The sequence below is a fragment of the Orycteropus afer genome, unplaced genomic scaffold, assembly GCF_000298275.1.
Source record: "Orycteropus afer afer isolate SDZICR_OR568_19922 unplaced genomic scaffold, OryAfe1.0 scaffold00026, whole genome shotgun sequence".
Classification (NCBI taxonomy): Eukaryota; Metazoa; Chordata; class Mammalia; order Tubulidentata; family Orycteropodidae; genus Orycteropus; species Orycteropus afer.
In genome coordinates, this window is record NW_006921613.1 from 1,611,749 (window position 1) to 1,631,389 (window position 19,641).

A 19,641-nucleotide genomic window follows, 5' to 3' on the forward strand; every position below is an offset into this window, starting at 1 on the left:
CTGCTTTCCACAATGGTTGTACCATTTTACAGTCCCACCAGCAGTGTATGAGAGTCCCAATCTCTCCACAGCCTCGCCAGCATTTGTTATTTTCTGTCTTGTTGAACTTAGCTACTAGTGCTGGAGCAAGATGGTATCTTATTGTTGTTTTGATTTGCATTATTTATTTCTTTAATATAATTTTATTTCATTAATATTGCATTGTCTTATGTGTTTATAAAGTAACTCTAATTTACCCAAGTCAATAAAAACTTTCAAAGAAACTCTGCAATTTATGAGGGTTTTATTATAAATGTGATATATTTATCATATAATTTTTAAAAGAGAGAAATATACAATTTAAAACATGAAAAAATTATCCTAATACACAGATTATCATTGCTATTATCTTAGTGAGTTTTGCTTTAATTCATCCTTCCAGTGAATCTGACATCTTGTTAATAGTGTACATATTTTAACATAATTGATTTAAAAATTTGTAACTTAACTTCTAAACCTCAAAATTCTACCAATTAAATGTTTAAGTTAGTAAACACTGGGCAGTACCTCATAACTCTCCTACTGGTATCGGTCATTTTACTTTGGTATTAATCAGTAAGGAGCCCTGATAGCACAGTGGTTGACTGCTCAGCTGCTTAACTGAAGGGTTGATGGTTTAAACCTGCCCAGTGACTCCATGGTGATTTCCTCCTGTAAAGATCTCAGCCTAGGAAACCCTATGGGGCAGTTCTACTTGACTTCACCTAACAAAACAACATCTCTAAGGTCTCTTGGATCCATAACTTTCCATGATTCAGTGATATTTTTTCTATGGGATGCTGTCTTCTGAGAGTTAAACAACAAAAGCATGAATAAACTTTTGTAACCTAACCTGTCTTCCAACCTGTGTTGGAAATAAGAAACATTCATCAAGTGTTTACTGGGTGTCAGGTTCCTATCTAAGTGCTTTGAATGTTCATGTGCTTTACCCTTGCAGGGAAACACTGATAAACAGTTTTACAGGGGCACAGGGATTAATTGCTTGCCAGAGTCATACAGTTGGTAAGAAGCAGTAGAAAAAAAGGATTGATCTTTTGCAAAGCCTAAAATGTATAAAATTTCTAGTAGTTTTCCATCTCTGTTAGGAATACAGTATGATTTATTTTACTCTCTTTTTCAGTTTTTAAAAAACGTACCTTGGTATGTTGTTGTTATTATTTTTTAAAATCATCTAGTACGTTTGTACCTTACTTATTTTTTAAGTCGAATCACCAAGGGCACAAGTCACTGAGTTTTCCTGGCACGTGTTGTTACCTGAGTGGTGTCTGTCTTCCAGAATCCCCTACTTTGAAACCAGTGCTGCCAATGGAACGAACATAAACCAGGCAGTCGAGATGCTCCTGGACCTGATAATGAAACGAATGGAACGGTGCGTGGACAAGTCCTGGATTCCTGAAGGAGTGGTGCGATCCAATGGCCACACCTCCACAGATCATTTAAGTGAAGAAAAGGAGAAGGGGGCATGTGGCTGTTGAAAAGTCAAGCAGGCACACAACAATTCAAGTGGCCTGTGTCTGTGATTGCTTCTGCGGGTGGTATGTGGCACAGTGAGAGATTAATGGGCGTTGGATACAAACTGCTTCTCACCGTCCCAATTAGACCTATCAATCAGACATCCAGTTTTAGAATTAATTTGCTGGAGTTTTATAAATATTTCTTTCAGATTTAGCCTGAGAGTTAGGAAAAATATTTCACAGAGCCAAGAGTGCCTTAAAAGCCTTAACCCATGGCATTTGAGCATTCAAGGATTTTGCAGCCACAAAAGAGTGCATTTATTACACAGAATGACTGTGAGGATTGAGGATACTGTCACCTGCCTTACTGTAGCTAGGCCCAGAGTCTCACATTCAAAATCTTTGATGCAATTTTAAAACTGTCACAGTCTTGAATCCAAATGGAGAAATCCCTACATGTACCATAGATGAACTTCTAAAATGCCATCTAACTCACTTGAATATTACACAAGAATGTCCACATACATCAGTTCACTGTCTTTGAGTGTCAATTTTTTGTAAGCATTCCCTTTAAGTGAATATGGATCAAATTATAGCCTAATCTATGGACCCTGCGTACAGTGCATTGACCAATTGTACACTCATTGTGACTCTTATTTTGTGGGAGAGGGATTGGGCAGCCAGGGGTAGGGGTGACTTAATGTAGTTTGAGGAACTGAACTGGGGCCTCTGGTTCCCTACTATATTCCCATTGCTTGGAAGGGTTGAATGAAGGCTCAGGGAACTAGATTTTGTAGCTTTAGTTCACTGTGACCTGTGCTGGTCACATATGAATATAGCTGGTGCGTGTGCTGCAGTTTTTTGTGATAAGCAAACATCTGGCTTCTTTTTCTGCATATTATCATGTGGGTCTGGCATTCTCAGACTGTGGTTTCAGTTAGCTTGTAAACTGCCAATCTTCTGTGACTTCACCACCAGGCTCTGTGGTGATGTTTGCAATTTGTTTTATTTTCATATTGATGGCATTGAAGGAATTAGTTTTTAATTACATTAAATGTCTGTTTACTATTTGGTGGCAGATAGATGTTTTGTATTTAAGTGGTCACATTTGTACTCCAGTTCAATGTATGAAAAATTAAGTGTTTTATAGCCTATAGTATTTCATTGAGATCACAAGCATTTATTCTACATGCTGGGTCTTGCCAAAGTCATGGCATTCTGCTGTGCTGCCAAAGTGTCTTCACACCAAATCTAAGGTGGTTTTAAAACATGCTTTATGGCAGCTGCTATATTATAAAGTTCAAAGGTATTTCATTTAGGGGACGATTCTTATTTATTAAAGTGGTTTCAATAAAGTAGATTTATATTCCAGAGACCTTAATGGCTATTTTGGAAGAAACACCAGTAATTATCATTTAAGCAGAGAATCAAAATAAATATATTTTGTGGTGGTAAACATTTGGTAGAATTGTAATTTGAGAAACATATGTATGATAGGAAATAATTACTTTTAAATGATAACTTTGAAATGGCTTTCTGTTGAGCAACTATCTTGCTTTTTGCCACTGCCCCTCTCACCAGTTCCATAACAAACTTAACTGTGGTTACCAAGGTTTTCCCTCTTTTAATCTTTGAAATGGGGACTTACTTTATATACTAAAGAACTCACTGAGTCCTTCACATTTGAATTGTGTATTATAATGAGGAAAGGATTCAGATTCAAGATCAGGGTCATAACCACACACCAGTGCCTTCTAAGATTCCCATAATACTTTAGAGGAGTGAATCATAATTTCACAGCTGTATGTCAGGGCATATTTTATATGGTAGTTGAAAATAAGACGATACTTGCATGTTTCCGTTTTCAAGCACCAAATAAGTAATTAGCTACAGATTCCATTGGCCTTTAAACATACACAGTTAAGCATGTATGTGATATGCTGTACACACAAGAACCATCTTTAGTTATTGAAAAAAATAACCTGTACTCTTTTTGGAAATCATTTATAAAAAAATTTGTTATTCAAGTACAATGTATTTTGTGTGTCAATGTATTTTTCTATTTACAAGCCTGTGTCAAAGTGAAGTGTATCTTCAGTGAACCGTGTGCTAATTAACCTAATAATAAAAAGTTGTCTAGTCAAGTTTGTGTGTGAACATAATTTCATTTCCCATCATAGTAAAGTTTGAAACAAGGGGTCATAATGATATTTGGGAAAGAAAGTTTTAATTCTGCTGAAGGAAATCAAGTTCAGGGACACAAATTCCATTAAGTGTTAATAAGCGACCAGCCAAGACAACATATTCTGGAAGTAATTCAAATATGTTTGCTAATACTTATCGAGCACCTGTGGTGTAGGAAGTGTTATATGAGGCAATCTCAGATGAACAAAACAAGGATGGTAAGAGATTGAACAAAAGTGGAGATGGGCCTTGAAGGGATGGATGCAAGAAACATTGGGAACAGTATGGTCATTGATTGGATGAGGAGGGAATATGTGGGTAGATTGCCTATGTGATCTTACATCCACCTCATTTACTGCTCCAGAGGCACACTGGCTGCCTTGGAGCAATCAAGTGTGTTCTTACAGGGCTTTTGCATTTGCTGTTCCGTCTGGAATGCTATTCTTCCATATATCTGCATGGCCACTCCCCACTTCAAGACTGTTCAAATGTCACTTCCTCCCAAAAGACTTCACTGACTTAGTATAAAAGGGAGTCCCTGGGTGGTACAAATGGTTAACACATTGAGCTGCTAGCCCAAAAGTTGGAGGTTCCAGCCTACCCAGAGGTTCTTCATAAAACCTGACAATCTGCTTTTGAAAAATCAGCCATACAAAAGTCATATGAAACACTGTTCTACTCTGACATATGTGGAATCGATTCCAGGGCAACCTTAAGGCTTGAATCACCAAACTTTAGTCCAAAAAAAAAACCTCACTGCCACCCAGTCCATTCCAAATGATAGCGACTCACTTTGGGTTTCCAAGGTGGTAAATCTTTACGGAAGTAGATTGCTCAGTCTTCCTTCTGCAGAGTGGCTGGTGGGTTTGAATGACCAACCTTCTGGTTAGCAGTTAATGCCTTAGGCACTACACCATCAGTGCTCCTTATTACGTAAAGTGCTGTTAAGAATTTACAAGTATAGAAAGAGTCTGTGACTACCGTGCTAACATTAGGAAAAGGGAGGTCACTGAATCTTGCACAACAGAGACTAATATCAGTATATCCACAATATTGCATTACCATTAACACCAAATACCAGACAACAGATAAACACACAAATATCTGAGATCAGATGGGGGTCAGTGAACAAGATTATACTCTAGACCAAGGAAAGATTCAGCAGAGGCTAATCTTGCACAGATACCAGTGATACAAAATACCTGCAATCCTCACAGAAACAACAGAAGACAGACATAGAGTAATCCCTCACAGACACCCAGACACTGTGGGAGAGAGAGCCAATGGATCCACCAACTCAGGACCATAGTACTGGGGGACGCCAGACTCAAATGGCACAACAAAATACATAAAAATCTTGTTCTACAAACTACATTGTTCAGTAGTGACTGGGGTCTTAAAAGCTTTCAAGTGGCTGTCTAAGATACAGCTAATGGTCTCCTATCATCAGAAGTGAAGAAGAGTGCAAAAATCCAGGGGCATTTGGAAGCAATCAGCCCTAGGACATGATGGACTTCGAGACCAGAAGAACTAGATGGTGCCTGGCTACCAATGCCAACCACTCGGGAAAGGATCAAAACTGGAGATCCTGGAGAGAACGGGAGGAAAAAGAAGGAACAAAATCCAAAAACTCAATAATGACCAGAATTACTTGTCGGATGGAGTCTGGTGGGACCCCCCAATACTATGACCCTGGGATACACTTCGGGCCTGCAATAAAACTCACTCTCAGGGACTGGCTCTCAGTCCAATAGTAAACAAGATGTATACGCAGACTACTCAACCCAGGGTGACACTCTATGGAGATGCATCCCTTGGAGCAATTGACCATGGGGCACCAGAGGGGCAACATTTGCACAGAGGAAATGCAGGACACACAGAAGGGCACGGGGTGCAAGTTACTGGGCAGGGAGGGGAGGAGACTGGGTTATGGTTGGGGATGGTAATTGGGGAGTGAAACCAAATGTACACGAAATGTTGAATGTAAAACACCTCTCTGTAAACTAAAAACTTGATAAAGAAAAATAAATAAAATGTACGATGCCAAGGGCAGCTAAAATCTGTTGGTTCAAGGTATTAGGAATGAAGTGATGCAGAGCAGCACCAAAAAAAAAAAAAAAAAAAAAAAATATATATATATATATGTACACCAAAATGGAAAACTGTATACAGGACATAAGCAGGCAATTAATAGAAAAAATAGATTTCAGATGTGGAAAAATTCTTAATTTCACTCATAAATAAAGAAACGCAAATTAAAATAATAATGAAATACATTTTCACCTCAGGTTGGCAAAAATTAATTTGACAAGGATTTTATTGGTTAGTGACAGTGTAAATTGGGAAAAACCTTTCAAAGGCAATCTAGTCTTATCTACCAAATTTTAAAACTGTACATAACTTCTGACCTAGCAGTTCTATATGGATGAACTCTTTATTTGGGGGGGAAAAAAGTCAATAAGGACGCTTATTATGCCAAAGATAGGAAAGGAATATCTTTCAATTACGGGATCAATTAAAACATACCATCATACATTGGAATATATATGACTATGAAAAAGAATGTTAAAGATTCATTAATAATAAAATACTTACTGACAGTTATGGGGACTGGGGATATAGTTGCCAACAAAACACAAAATCCCTGCCCTCAAGGATTCCAGTGAGAGGAAACAGGTGACAGTAAGATGCAGAAAAGGGTAAAAACATTAGTATTTTTAAGAAAGGGAGCGGAGAATGCACACACACAAATGTACATGTTTGCCTATGCACAGAAAATCTCTGGTAGGGAAGGAAAGGAATTGACACAAGGCAGGAGGAATGGAGGTGTGGCGAGTATCCTGTGAAAATGTTTTTACCACACACGCTTATTTAAAAATTTGCTGGTAAAGTCCTTGGAGCCTCAGAGACTCAATGACTTTCGTGTCACCGAACCATAAAACACAGTCAGGCTTAAAGTTCTCGTCGCTTACACTAGGCAAGTCAGCCTGGAACCGGGTCTACAGCCGATCTACAGCAGGCACATCTGGTGAAGAATGCTGAAAGTACCATGGACTGCTAAAAGAACTAACAGATCTGTCCTTGAGAAAAGTGCAGCCAGAATGCTCCTTGGAAGCAAGAATGGCCAGACTTCGTCTCACCTATTTTGGTCATGTTGTAAGAAGGGACCATTCCCTGGAGAAGCATGTCATGCTTGGTAGGGTGGAGGGTCCACGAAAGAGGGGGAGGCCTTCAACGAGATGGATTGACACGGTGGCTGCGATGATGGGCTCAAGTATAGCAGGGATTGTGGGGCTGGCGCGGGATCCGGCAGTGTTTCGTTCTGCTGTGCATGGGGTCGCTATGAGTCGGAAACGACTGGACGGCACTTAACAACAACAACAACTACTGTATGGACAGCATTCGGGGGCAAGACACAAACCAAACATGAGATACGTAAGATAGGCGTAAAATGTTGAAGTATACGCTATAAATTGTAATCCACTGGACGGCAACGGTTTAAATGTTGACATATGGAATATGGTTTAAAGAAAAACCCAGACCAAATCCGTTGCCGTTGAGTGTATTCCTACTCATGGTGACCCCACGTAGAGGAAAAAAATAGGCGCTAACAGGCGGAGTTCAGAAGATGGCTCAGGAACATTTCAATTTCCTAGAAGATTGGTTGCGAAGCCTCGTCGGCAACTGCGCCTGCGTCAAACGGCGAGGGTAAGTGTAGGGAGGAAGCTAACAGCCCAATTGGCCGCCAGGAGGCGCTGTCACTTTCCGGCCAAGTCCCAAGAGCCCCGCACGCGCGGAGGACGCTCGCCTTTGCTCGGGTCATACTGGGAAAAGAATCAGTTCCTGTAATGGGGCCTACGTCACTTCCGTTCAAGCTCGGCGTTTAGGTGGTGGGTACCCACGCGGGGTCAACATGCGTATAGAGAAGTGTTATTTTTGTTCAGGGCCCATCTACCCTGGTCACGGAATGATGTTCGTCCGCAATGATTGCAAGGTGAGGTGTCTGAGGGCAGCGCGCGTCCCGCCCGCGGTGGCACGCTCGCCTGGCACTCCCCTCCGCAGTGCCTGGGGATTTCGACCCGGGGTCCCTGCGGTGCTCTCAGCAGAAGGTGGTTTTGTGAGAATCCGGGCATAGATCTCCTCCTGGCGGGGATGGGGGTGGGATAGGGTCCTCTTGGGCCCGTCCCAAAGGGAGCAAGGCACCGGGCCACCCTTTTCAATGAAGTTCAGAAGTGAATTTAGTCGGAGTCGATGGAGAGCCTGGGGTTCTGTGAGAGCTATTCGGCCACTCTTGTATGTGGGGCACATTCTTAAATCCAGGAAACTTTGTTTAGCACATGTACAGTTAAGCATCATGGTAAGGCCCATGTTCAGAGAGATGACTAATACCTGGTACCGAGAACAATGCGTAGAAGTTGCAAGAAATCTAAGTGTATGTTACAATAGTAGAGTCACGTGTGAACTGTTAGGGGGACACAGATGAGGAAGTATTAAATTGGAGGTGAGTTCGGGAGAGTCGTATATGAAAAGACTTAGAAATGAGGTGACATTTATTGAAGTTAGAGTAAGAAACAGAGGAGAAGCTACAATAGGTGGAGGGAAAGTGAACATTTTGAACAAAGGCATGAAAAGGAGGAATTTTTTCTCTTTGTTGAAGTTGCTGACTGGATTGTAGATAATAGAAGTTAGGACTATATGTACAACCATGGTAGAGCTACAAATACATAGAAAGACTGAATGATTTGTTAATTTGCTGTCTCATATCAGAATGAATTCCATTTCTCTCCTTTTTTTTTTAAATACAAATTGACCTCTCTAACATTTGCTTTTGAATTCACTAGGCACTTATTAAAAATACAAATTCCTGGTTTCCACCAGATCTGTTGAGTTAGAATCTTCTGGGAATCTGATTATTTAACAAGCAGATTGCTATTTCAGCCCTTATAGCTCTATTATAGTTTGAAAGCATTGACCCCATCAAATTAGGAACAAGGGCACCTGCTAAAAGTGAGCAGCCAAATTTGTGTACTTAAAAGAACATGTAGAAGATTCAGAATAACTGCTTTCAGGAACATAAGAAGAAATGTATAGGAAATGAACCAAAGCATTGCCAGATTAGAATTTGGTTCACAGTGGGCAATACGGCTTTGTAGATGATTTTGTCATCATGATTTCATTGTTATTGCCCACCAGTATTTTACACCTGAATGTTGAATTAAAAGGGAGCTCTAGTGGCATAGTGCCTAAGGATTTGACTGCTAACCAGAAGGTTGGCTGTTCAAACCCTCCAGCCACTCCTCAGAAGGAAGGTTGGGCAATCTACTTCCATAGTGATACCGCCTCAGAAACTGAAGGAAGGGTTGCTTTGAAGTTGGAGCTGACTCGACGGCAGTGAGTTTGGTTTTTTTGGTTATTGAATTAGAAAAATAGATCGTGGGAGCAGTCTATTAAATATATTAAAATAGATCTAGAGTTGAGTATTGATCTGGCGGACACAGTGGAAATTCAGGATGATGAAGTGTTGCTAGCAAGGACAATTGAATTGATAGTGAATCAGCTTGGTGTAATGCAGACGTGTGGGTCTAGAATTGAGTTAATTGGGCAGTTAAGTAGAGGCCTTGAAGCACTGATGAAGAACAAGTATTTCATTTTTTCTAAGTTGAAGTTTCTGTATTTCCTTAGTTACAAATCTAAATTTTCTGTTGGACAGGGGAAATCTGCTTATATCTAACACTGAGTGTGCTAGAAGAGAATTCCTTATTACCTCAAATCTTTCTGCCCTCTCAGTACCACTGCCTTCTGCTTTCACCTTTTGTATCTGGATACCAAGTCCTATCAATTCTATCACTGCAAGGATGGTGATGTCCTTGCTCTTTCTGCCTTTCTTCCATTGTTCCAGAAAGGCAGTTGTCACATTTATAGCCTCCTACCTAGTCCTTCTGCCATCAGGTTCTTGGCTTCAGAAACTCTTTCATAAAGACCTGTCCTCTTTTTGAGTAGCTTCTAAAGGGCAAAGTTAGTACAAATGTGCCATATTTTCACATACTCTGCAAGCAGGATACATACACACTTAATAAGTGCTTAATAAGTGTGTGTTGAGTTAGCAGACTAATGCAGGGTTGAAAAACTTGAAGGCTGAGGTATTAGATGAGTCAAGGTATTAGATGGTATTGCTTGGATGCTGAAGACCGAGGATGATGATTAAAAGGGAAGTTTGAACCTATGAACTTGGCCTTGCACATAATTTATCACCTACCCTGAGGTAGAAACCGTTTCCTCATGTTTCCATATTATTTCATACATGATTACTGTATATAGGTTTCATCCATTGTTTATAACCTTGTATGATCTTGTGCTCTCTTTTATTTGCAAAATGAGGCAATACTACTAGATTTAGCTTCTCCAGATGGGTACCATGTTTTATCCTTCTATCCCCAGGGCCTAGTAAAACATAAGGCACATGGTAAATGTTCCTTTTTCACTGAATGAATCCCCTTCATGTCTTCAGTGACTCCAGTCTCTTTTGTACTTATTAAATATCACCTATTAAACAGGGAGTTCAAATAGACTTCCCTATACCTTCCCATTGGGTTCTAGTAGAAATTGAGGAGACCTAGGGTAGGGTCAACCCTCTCATTAGGCAGATCTCAGACATGGGGATTATCCTTGTTGTTGTTATGTGCCATCGAGTTGGCTCCGACTCATAGTGACCCTGTGTACAACAGAACGAAACACTGCCTGACCCTGTGCCAGCCTCACAATTCTTTCTCTACCTGAGCCCATCCTTGCAACCACTGTCCATCTCGTTAGGGCCTTCCCCTTTTTCATTGACCCTCCCACTTTACCATGCATGATATCCTTCTTCAGAGAATGATCCATTCTGACAACATGACCAAAGTAGGTGAGATGAAGTCTGGCCATTCTCATTCCAAGGAGCATTCTGGCTGCACTTCATCCAGAACAGATTTGTTAGTTCTTTTGGCAATCTGTAGTACCTTCAGTATTCTTCGCCAACACCATAACTCAAAAGCATCAACTCTTCTTTGGTCTTCCTTATTCATTTTCCATCTCTCACATGCATATGAGGTGATTGAAGATACCGTGGCTTGGGTTAGGCACATCTTAGTCTTCAAAGAGACATCTTTGCTCTTCAGCAATTGAGAGAGGTCTTTTGCAGCAGATTTGCCCAATGCAATACGTCTTTTGATGTCTTGACTGCTGCTTCCATTGGTGTTGATTGTGGAACTAAGTTATAGGAAATCACTGACAACTTCAATCTTTTTTCAACATTTATCATGATGCTGCTTATTGTTAAAGTTGTTATTATTAAAGTTGTGAGGATTTTTGTTTTCTTTATATTGAGATGTAATCCATACTGCAGATTGTAGTCTTTGATCTTTACCAGTAAGTGCTTCAAGTCATCCTAACTTTCAGCAAGTAAAGTTGTGTTGTCTGTGTATTGCAGGTTGTTAATGAGTCTCTCTCCAATCCTGATGCCGTGTACTTTTTCATATAGCCCACCTTCTTGGATTATTTGCTCAGCATACAGATTGAATAATCTGTATTCATTGACACACTTTCTTCGTGATTTTAAGCCATGCAGTATCCCCTTGTTCTGTTCAAACGACAGCCTCCTGGTCTATGTACAGGTTCCTTATGAGCACAATTAAGTGTTCTGGAATTCCCATTCTTCTCAACGTTATTCACAATTTGTTATAATCTACACAATCGAATGCTTTTGCATAGTGAATAAAACATGATTAAACATCTTACTGGTATTCTTTGCTTTCAGCCAAGATCCATCTGATATCAGCAATGATATCCCTCGTTCCGTGTCCTCTTCTGAATCCAGCTTACATTTCTGGAAGTTCCCTGTCAATATACTGCTGCGACCATTTTGGAATCATCTTCAACAAGATTTTACTCGTGTGTGATATTAGTGATACTCTCTTTGGAAGGGGTACAAATATGAATCTCTTCCAGTCAGTTGTCCAGGTAGCTCTCTTCCAAATTTCTTGGCACAAACAAGTGAGTGCCTCCGTATGGCATTTGTTCGTTGAAACATCTCAGAGGGTATTCTGTCAATTCCTGGAGCCTTGTTTTCACCACTTCCTTCAGTGCAGCAGCTTCGACCTCTTCGTTCAGTACCACTGGTTCTTGATTATATGCCACCTCCTGAAATGGATGAACATTGACCAATTCTGTTTGGTACATTGACTGTGTATTCCTTCCATCTTCTTTTGATGTTTCCTGCGTCATTCAGTATTTTTCCCATGTTGTTGTTGTTATGTGCCATCGAGTCAGACGTGACTCATAGCGACCCCTCCTTGGGTTGCCGAGGCAATATCACTATGGAAGTAGATTGCCCCATCTTCCTTCCGAGGAGTGGCTGGTGGATTTGAACCGCCAGCCTTCTGGTTAGCAGTCAAGTGCCTTAGGCACTATATTGCAATTTGAGGCTTGAATTTTTTCCTCAGTTCTTTCAGCTTGGGAAATGCTGAGTGTGTTCTTCCCTTTTGATTTTCTAACTCCAGGTCTTTTCACATTTTGTTACAGTAACTTTGTCTTCTCAAGCTGCCCTTTGAAATCTTATTCATCTCTTTTATCTTGTCATTTCTTATATTTGCTTTAACTACTCTCCATTCAAGGGCAAGTTTGGGAGTCTCTTCGGACAGCTATTTTTATTTTTTTTCCTTTCCTGTCTTTTTAATGACCTTTTGCTTTCTTTGTGGATGATGTTCTCAATGTCATCCTGCAATTCCTCTGGTTTTTGGTAATTGGTGTTCAGTGCATAAAATGTAGTCTTTAAATGGTCTCTAAATTCAGGAGGGATATAATAAAAGTCATATTTTGGCTCTCATGGGCTTGTTTTAATTTTTTCAGCTTCAACTTGAACTTGCATATGAGCAGTTGATGGTCTGATCCACAGTCAGCTCTGGGCTTGTTTTGGCTGAAGATACTGAGCTTCTCCATTGCCTCTTTCCACAGATGTGGTTGATCTGATTCCTGTGTACTCCAGGTGGTGAAGTCCACGTGTATAGCCACCATTTATGTTGTTGAAAAAAAGTATTTGCAATGAATAAGTCCTTGGTCTTGCAAAATTCTGTCATGTGTTCTCCAGCATTACTTCTGTCATCAAAGCCATACTTTCCAGCTACCGGTGATTCTTCTTTGTTTCCAACTTTTGCATTCCAGTCACCAGTGATATTTAACACATCTTAATTTCATGTTTGGTCAATTTGAGACTGCAGAAGTTGGTAAAAATCTTCAGTTTCCTTATCTTTAGCTTTGGTAGTTCATGCATAAATTTGAATAATAGTGGTATTAACTGGTGATCCTTGTAGGCGTATTGATATTATCCTATCACTGACAACATTGTACTTTAGGATAGATCTTGAAACTTTCTTTGTGACGATGAATGCCATGCCATGCCTTTTCAAGTTCTCATTCCTGGCATAGTAGATCATATGGTTGTGTTACTCAAAATTGCCAAAACCAGTCCATTTCAACCCACTAATGCCTAGGATATTGATCTTTATGTGTTTCATTTCATTTTTGACAACTTCCAATTTTCCTAGATTCATACTTCATACATTCCAGGTTCTGATTATTAATGGATATTTGCAGCTGTTTCTTCTCATCTTGAATTGTGCCACATCAGCCAATGGAGGTCCCAAAAGCTTTACTCCATCCACATCATTAAGGTTGGCTCTTCTGTGAGGAGGCAGCTCTTCCCTAGTCGAATTTTGAACACCTTCCGACTTGAGGGACTTACATCCAGCACTATATGGGACTGTGTTTCAGGGCTATTCACAAAGTTTTCCAGTAATATATCAGACAGTGTTTCACTGTTATTCATAAGGTTTTCACTGGCCAATTCTTTGAGAAGTGGATGGCCCCTTCTTTCTTCTGAGTTTGTCTTAATCCGGAAGCTTAGTCTGGGATTATTGAGTACATATTAAATTTAGGAAGATTTTCTTAAAAGAGATAATAGTACTTTAGCTGCATATATTCAAAGTATTCATAAAATTTACTGATGATGATTTCATTGTGGGTTACTCCATGAGACTACAGTAATTTTTATGTTTTCTAGTCTTTCTAGGAGCTGTGGTGGCATAGTGCCTAAGGCATTTGACTGTTAACCAGATGGCTGGCGGTTCAAACCAACCAGCCACTCCTTGGAAGGAAGGTTGGGCAATCTGCTTCCGTAGTGATACTGCCTCGGAAACCCAAGGAGGGGTCACTATGAGTCGAATCCGACTCCACAGCATTGGATTTGGTTTTTGGTTTGGTAGTCTTTGAACTAAATCAGGAATATAGACATGCTTTCACTCAAATCTCTTTGGAGAATCCTTTCCAGGAAGGATAAATCAAACTGGTATTGTTTCTAAAAGGATTGTATCCAGTTGTGTCTAGTGACCAGTTTAAAATTCCCCGTAGAATTAAGTGTACACAAAATGAAGAGTATTACTGGGTGTGATACATCCACAGGCATGTTGTTATTGGATGCCACTTAGTCAGTTCTCAACTCATAGTGACCTCATGTGACAGAGTGGAATTGTCCCATAGGATTTTCTGGCTGTAATCTTTATAGGAGCCAAGACTTTCTTCCCCGAAGCTGCTGGATGGGTTTGAACTGCCGACTTCTCAGTTAGCAGCCAAGTGTTTAACTGTTTTCCCACCAGGGCTCCTTTGCACAGGCATACTTAATTTGAAATGTTAAATTGTTCATTTTGACCTACTTTCTTATGGGTCGTAATTTCTACATGTGAAAATTCAACTTAATTTTTTTTGTCAAGATCCATAAACCCCAGATAATTTTTTTTTCTTCAGCTTTCCTTCAGTAACGCACAGATGTACACACACACACGCACACATTGTAATGTGTAGTAACACACTGTTTTCATGGGCCTTAGAGTTGATTTTGTCTTGGAGCCACCCCGTATGGCAGAGTAGAATAGTCCCGTAGGGTTTCCTAGGCTGTAAATCTTTAGGGGAGCAGATCATCAGGTCTTTTGTCCTGTGGAGATGCTGAGTAGGTTTGAACTGCCTGCCTTTGGGTTACCATCTGAGTGCTTAACCAGAACTCCTTAATGACATTACAAAGTGCAAAATAATGCATTTTAGACTTACATATGAGTCCTAATAAGCCATTTCAGGAACACATTGAAGGATCACTATTATATAGTATCAGATCTTTCGGGATGAGGGTGGTAAGTTAAAGCAGTGACGAGTCTTACTTAGTAGATCTTTGAATACATAGTTTAGAAAACAGATTTATTGCCAGGCTTAGTTGCTTTTCAAATTGTCTTTTGCTTTTAACAAGAAAGATGCAAATATCAAAGGAGATTGCTAAGTGGCTGTTGGAAACTTTTATCCCCATTGAGATACATAGAAAGTGAATTTTTGAAAATTGCCCTAAATTGGAAAGAGTCCTAAATGATTTTCCATAAAATTATTTCCTTTATTTAAGACCATCATAAGGTTTTGCTATTATTATGTTAAAAAATGGTTAGTAGTATTTAGTTACCATTTAGGGGCTGTTAGTCTTTATTTGGGAGCTCTGGTAGCATAGTGGCTAAGACACTTGCCTGCTAACCAGACGGCTGGCGGTTCAAACCCACCAGCCACTCCTCGGAAGGAAGGTTGGGCAATCCTACTTCCGTAGTGATACTGCCTCGGAAACCCAAGGAGGGGGTCGCTATGAGTCGGGTTTGACTCGACGGCACATAACAACAACAGTCTTTATTTGGGATGATGGCTGATAGCCATAGTAGTTTGATTTCCATGTAATCTGATACATACATTTCTAAATGAGATTGTGAGTAGGGTAGAAGGAATTGTGTATGAGAACCATTGTTATTTTATAGACTTTACAATATTTTTTGTTTGGTCTGGGGTAGTCTCTTACAATAGAAAACCTTTTAATAATGACCTTTCAAATAATTTACTTTTATTGTAGGTGTTCAGGTTCTGTAAATCTAAGTGTCATAAAAACTTTAAAAAGAAGCGTAATCCTCGCAAGGTCAGGTGGACTAAAGCATTCCGGAAAGCAGCTGGTAAAGAGCTTACAGTGGTGAGTATAGTTGGCTATCAAAAGAGTTTTTACATTTTTCAAGAATTTAATTTATGTGATTTAACGAACTATAACAAAGCATCCTATAACATGATTGATTAGTGATTTATTTGTGTTTGGTTATGGAAATAATTCCATCCTCACAAGAACCTGAAAACCATAACTCTGTAGAATTCTGAAAAGGAAAAAAAAATATTCTCCATCTGGTTTGTAGAAGTGATTTCTCTTAATCTCAAAAACTGTTTTTAGCACTTGCAAAGAAAAGAGAACAATCATTAAAATGGATTGGGGTGAAGTTGAAAATTGCCACACAAGGCTTTTGAGGGGTCATTAAGAAATGAATTAATGGATTCCTGAACAGTAGTGAGGGCTCAAATGAGCTTTGTAATAGACTCATTTATCAGTTTCTAGATTTCCTTAGCAGGAATTTGTGTTTGAGACCAGAGAAATTAGTTAGTATTGGTGTGAGGGGGAATAGTAGGAAGTCAAGGAGTGAGGGAATTCCATAAGGTGACCCCATTATCGTATAGCTGTTCTAAACTGATGTGCTGAAACTTGTCTACATTTGACCCTTGTAAAGGGAGGAAATGAAGAACTGTTCACAGTCTCCATTTGTAGGAGAAAGATCTTTAAACTGATCCCTTCCTCTATGACTTCATTCTTCCCAAAGCCTCTTTTCCTACCTGTCTGCTGCTTAAGGGCAAGATCTATAAGCATTTGCCATGAAGCCCTTTCCTGGCTTCCTTAAAATCAGAGGTGTTCAATGAACTTAAGGAGATTTTCAGATAATGCAAGGTCAAATCGCAATTAACGTAACATAATTTTCAAATATGAGAAGAAGCATAGCACTTCAGATGCAACTGGCAGCTGCATGAGTGAAGAAAGGATGTTAGGGTCATTCATTGGTGACTAGTGACTTTGTTATTACTGAGCTTATTGCCGTCTGAATAGCGGTAAGTGTATATAAATGGAATAGCTAAATACAGAGTTGATGCTCTTCCGTATTCCTGTGTCACATAGATGGGAAAACCAAAGAATACCTGTAGATTTTCCATGAAACTTGTAGTTTTTTCATGTTTACTTTGTGTAATAATTGAGGAAGAGGAAGACACAGAGAGGTATACAAGAGGTACAGACAACAAAGATCAAAGAAAAAAAAATGCTTTGTGTATTTTAAGATTAATAGAATCATTACCTGTCAGAATACCCACTATGAGAACTGGTATCCACATTTGAAGGAGACCTGAAGAATCTCAGGGTAGCGTCACATTTACTTGAAGATTTATAGTTTCAAACCTTTATGCTATAACAGTTAGGTTGAATTTCATAGGAAATTCTTGATACTTGACTTTTTAATCTATGAAAAATGGCAATTTCATACTGTTCAACCCAATATAGAATTTTATTAGTGAAGCTTTTTGAGTTTATTTGTAAACTCTGTGATTGTTATCTGCCCTTTTAGGGGTGGGGGATGATAATTCTCCCCTCCACTTACTTTGAGAATCACTCATACATGGAGAGTTGTTTTTAATAGGCGTGTCTTCTGTATAGAGGTACGTAAAGGAGTAAAAGTCTCAAAAACCTCTGTTCCGTGAGATCATATTCTATTCTGAGTTCCATGGGAATCTTAGTATGTGTGTAGTTTGACACACTGAACTCTTATGAAAAGGAGAATACATTTTAATAAATGATTCTGTCTATCTCTTAAAGCAACATGTATGTGTGTATATATATATATATTTTGTTCCCCCTTTGTTTCCTCTACAGGATAATTCATTTGAATTTGAAAAACGTAGAAATGAACCTGTCAAATACCAGCGAGAGCTATGGAATAAAACTAGTAAGTTACAAGGGAATACTAGTAATTTTCAAAAGAGACTAGCTTGGGATATTACCTTATCTTTAGTGTCAGTTGTTGCTTATACTAATTTTCTTCTTTCTGTTGCTTGGCTTTTATTATTTTACCCTTGTTTTAATGGTTCTGTAGTATTTGTGTCTTTTATTATGAGCTATCCCCACTTCTTTTCAGCAGTTGCTAGTGTATCTTATAAACACAGTGTAATATTTAAATTTGGTGTTATTTGAAGTGTCCACCCAGATATATAAGCATCTAAAAATCTGAAAAGAAAAAAAACAGCTAATTTTTTTTCGGGTGGAGTGTGGCATAATCTGAATATACCCAAAACCCACCAACATATTTTATAAGATTAGGTCACTCTAGGGATATAAACAATGTGTTCTAATAGCTTATAAAATACAGAGCTTATGTAAAATTTAAAAACAGCTGTTCAGATGACAAACATTTTCTGGTAATTTCTTATAAGTACTTGATTTAATGGAGCTACCCATGTTGCGGGAGCTCTGGTGGCATAGTGCCTAAGGCTCTTGACTGCTAACTAGAAGACTGGTGGTTCAAACCCACCAGCCACTCCTTGAAAGGAAGACTGGACAATCTACTTCCGCACAGATATCGCCTCAGAAACCCAAGGAGGGGTCGTTATGAGTCGGATCTGACTTGATGGCAGTGGTTTGGGTTTTGGGTACCCATGTTGCTGTTGAGTTGATTCTGACTCTTAATTACATGGGATAATATAGAACTGCTCCGTAGAATTTCCAAGATTGTGATCTTTGTTCCTGGGGAGTTTCTGGTGGGTTTGAACCACCAGCCTTTGGATTAGCAGCCGAGCACTTAACCATTATACCACCAGGGCTCCATAATGAAGGTACAGGCTATAGAAATTAAAGGCAATAATAGTTTTGTCTCCTCCCCACCCCCCTGAAGTAGGTTGAGATTTTAGGTACCTTGAACTAGCTTATAGAGACTACTACCATGTTGCTCTGTGTTTGAGGCCTTCAGCCTTACTTTCTCGTTCCCCCATGGCTCCCTTATGCAGCCTTTAGGTACTTTTAGTATAATTAAGTAGAAGTCCCTAACATTTAGAATTTTGTGAACTTTGTCATTCTCTTAATGAATCATAGAGCACCCTTTGAACACCTTTTTCTTAGTTAGTTAGAAGACCTCAGGAGAGGTACGGAAAAGTTGTGGACTTGTGTAGTAGTATATACAACCTCTCAAGCCTTTGTTTAAGGAGCCCTGGTCTTCCACTGGTTAAGCACTGGGCTAACTGAAAGGTTAGTGGTTCAAACCCACCCAAACAGCTCTGTGGGAGAAAGACCTGGCAATCTGGTCCCATAAAGATTATAAGCTAGAACTTTTTTTTTTTCCATTTTGTATTGTGATTTGGGTGAAAGTTTACAGAGTAAATTCATTTTCCATACAGCATTTCATACACATTTTGTTTAATGACATTGACTCTACTTCCCCACAATGTAACAGCTCTCTTCCCACTTCTTCCCTATAGTTACCTCTTCCTTGTGTCCTTCTGTGTACTCCTGTCCCCCAAGCTATCTGCTTATGCAAACACTGCCCTTCTGTTCTCCTGAGACTGAGGCTTCAAGGAGTGTGTAGCCTAGAAAACCTTATGGGACAGTTCTGCTCTGTCACATAGGGTCATTGTAAGTTGAAATGGACATGGCAGCACCTAACAAAGCTCTGTTTATGTTACTGAACAATGTGGAGAAATCAAAGTTTATATTTGGATTGCCTTTTCCGTGTAGCCCTAAATGTTCGGCCACCTTTTTCTTTTCTGATTACTTAAATGTGGCAGTGATACGACTTTACACTTACGTCTTTAATTCTCAGACCCAAGAATTTTGTAGCTAGGTGAATAGTTTGACTGAATTCTTCTTCTTCTTCTTTTTTTTTTAAATAAGGTCCTTCCCTTCCTTTTTTTTTTTAATTAGGATTTGGGTGAAGATTTACAGAGTAAATTCACTTTTCATACAGCAGTTCACATATACTTTGTCTCATGTCATTGACCAAAATTT

The 19,641-nt window shown here is 39.3% G+C and overlaps 2 protein-coding genes across 2 annotated transcripts in view; both read left to right on the forward strand.

Annotated features, from left to right (window-relative positions):
- The window catches only part of RAB27A (RAB27A, member RAS oncogene family), a 26,128-nt gene extending 24,614 nt beyond the window's left edge, over positions 1-1,514 (forward strand). The window contains exon 5 of the mRNA XM_007935150.2: positions 1,316-1,514. Coding sequence (XP_007933341.1) covers positions 1,316-1,514 — 199 coding nt within the window. The remainder of the gene's footprint in view (positions 1-1,315) is intronic.
- Positions 1,515-7,590: 6,076 nt separating this feature from the next.
- Positions 7,591-19,641, forward strand: part of RSL24D1 (ribosomal L24 domain containing 1) — a 19,772-nt gene continuing 7,721 nt past the window's right edge. Inside the window, exons 1-3 of the mRNA XM_007935151.2 lie at positions 7,591-7,671; positions 15,640-15,753; positions 17,521-17,593. Coding sequence (XP_007933342.1) covers positions 7,591-7,671; positions 15,640-15,753; positions 17,521-17,593 — 268 coding nt within the window. The remainder of the gene's footprint in view (positions 7,672-15,639; positions 15,754-17,520; positions 17,594-19,641) is intronic.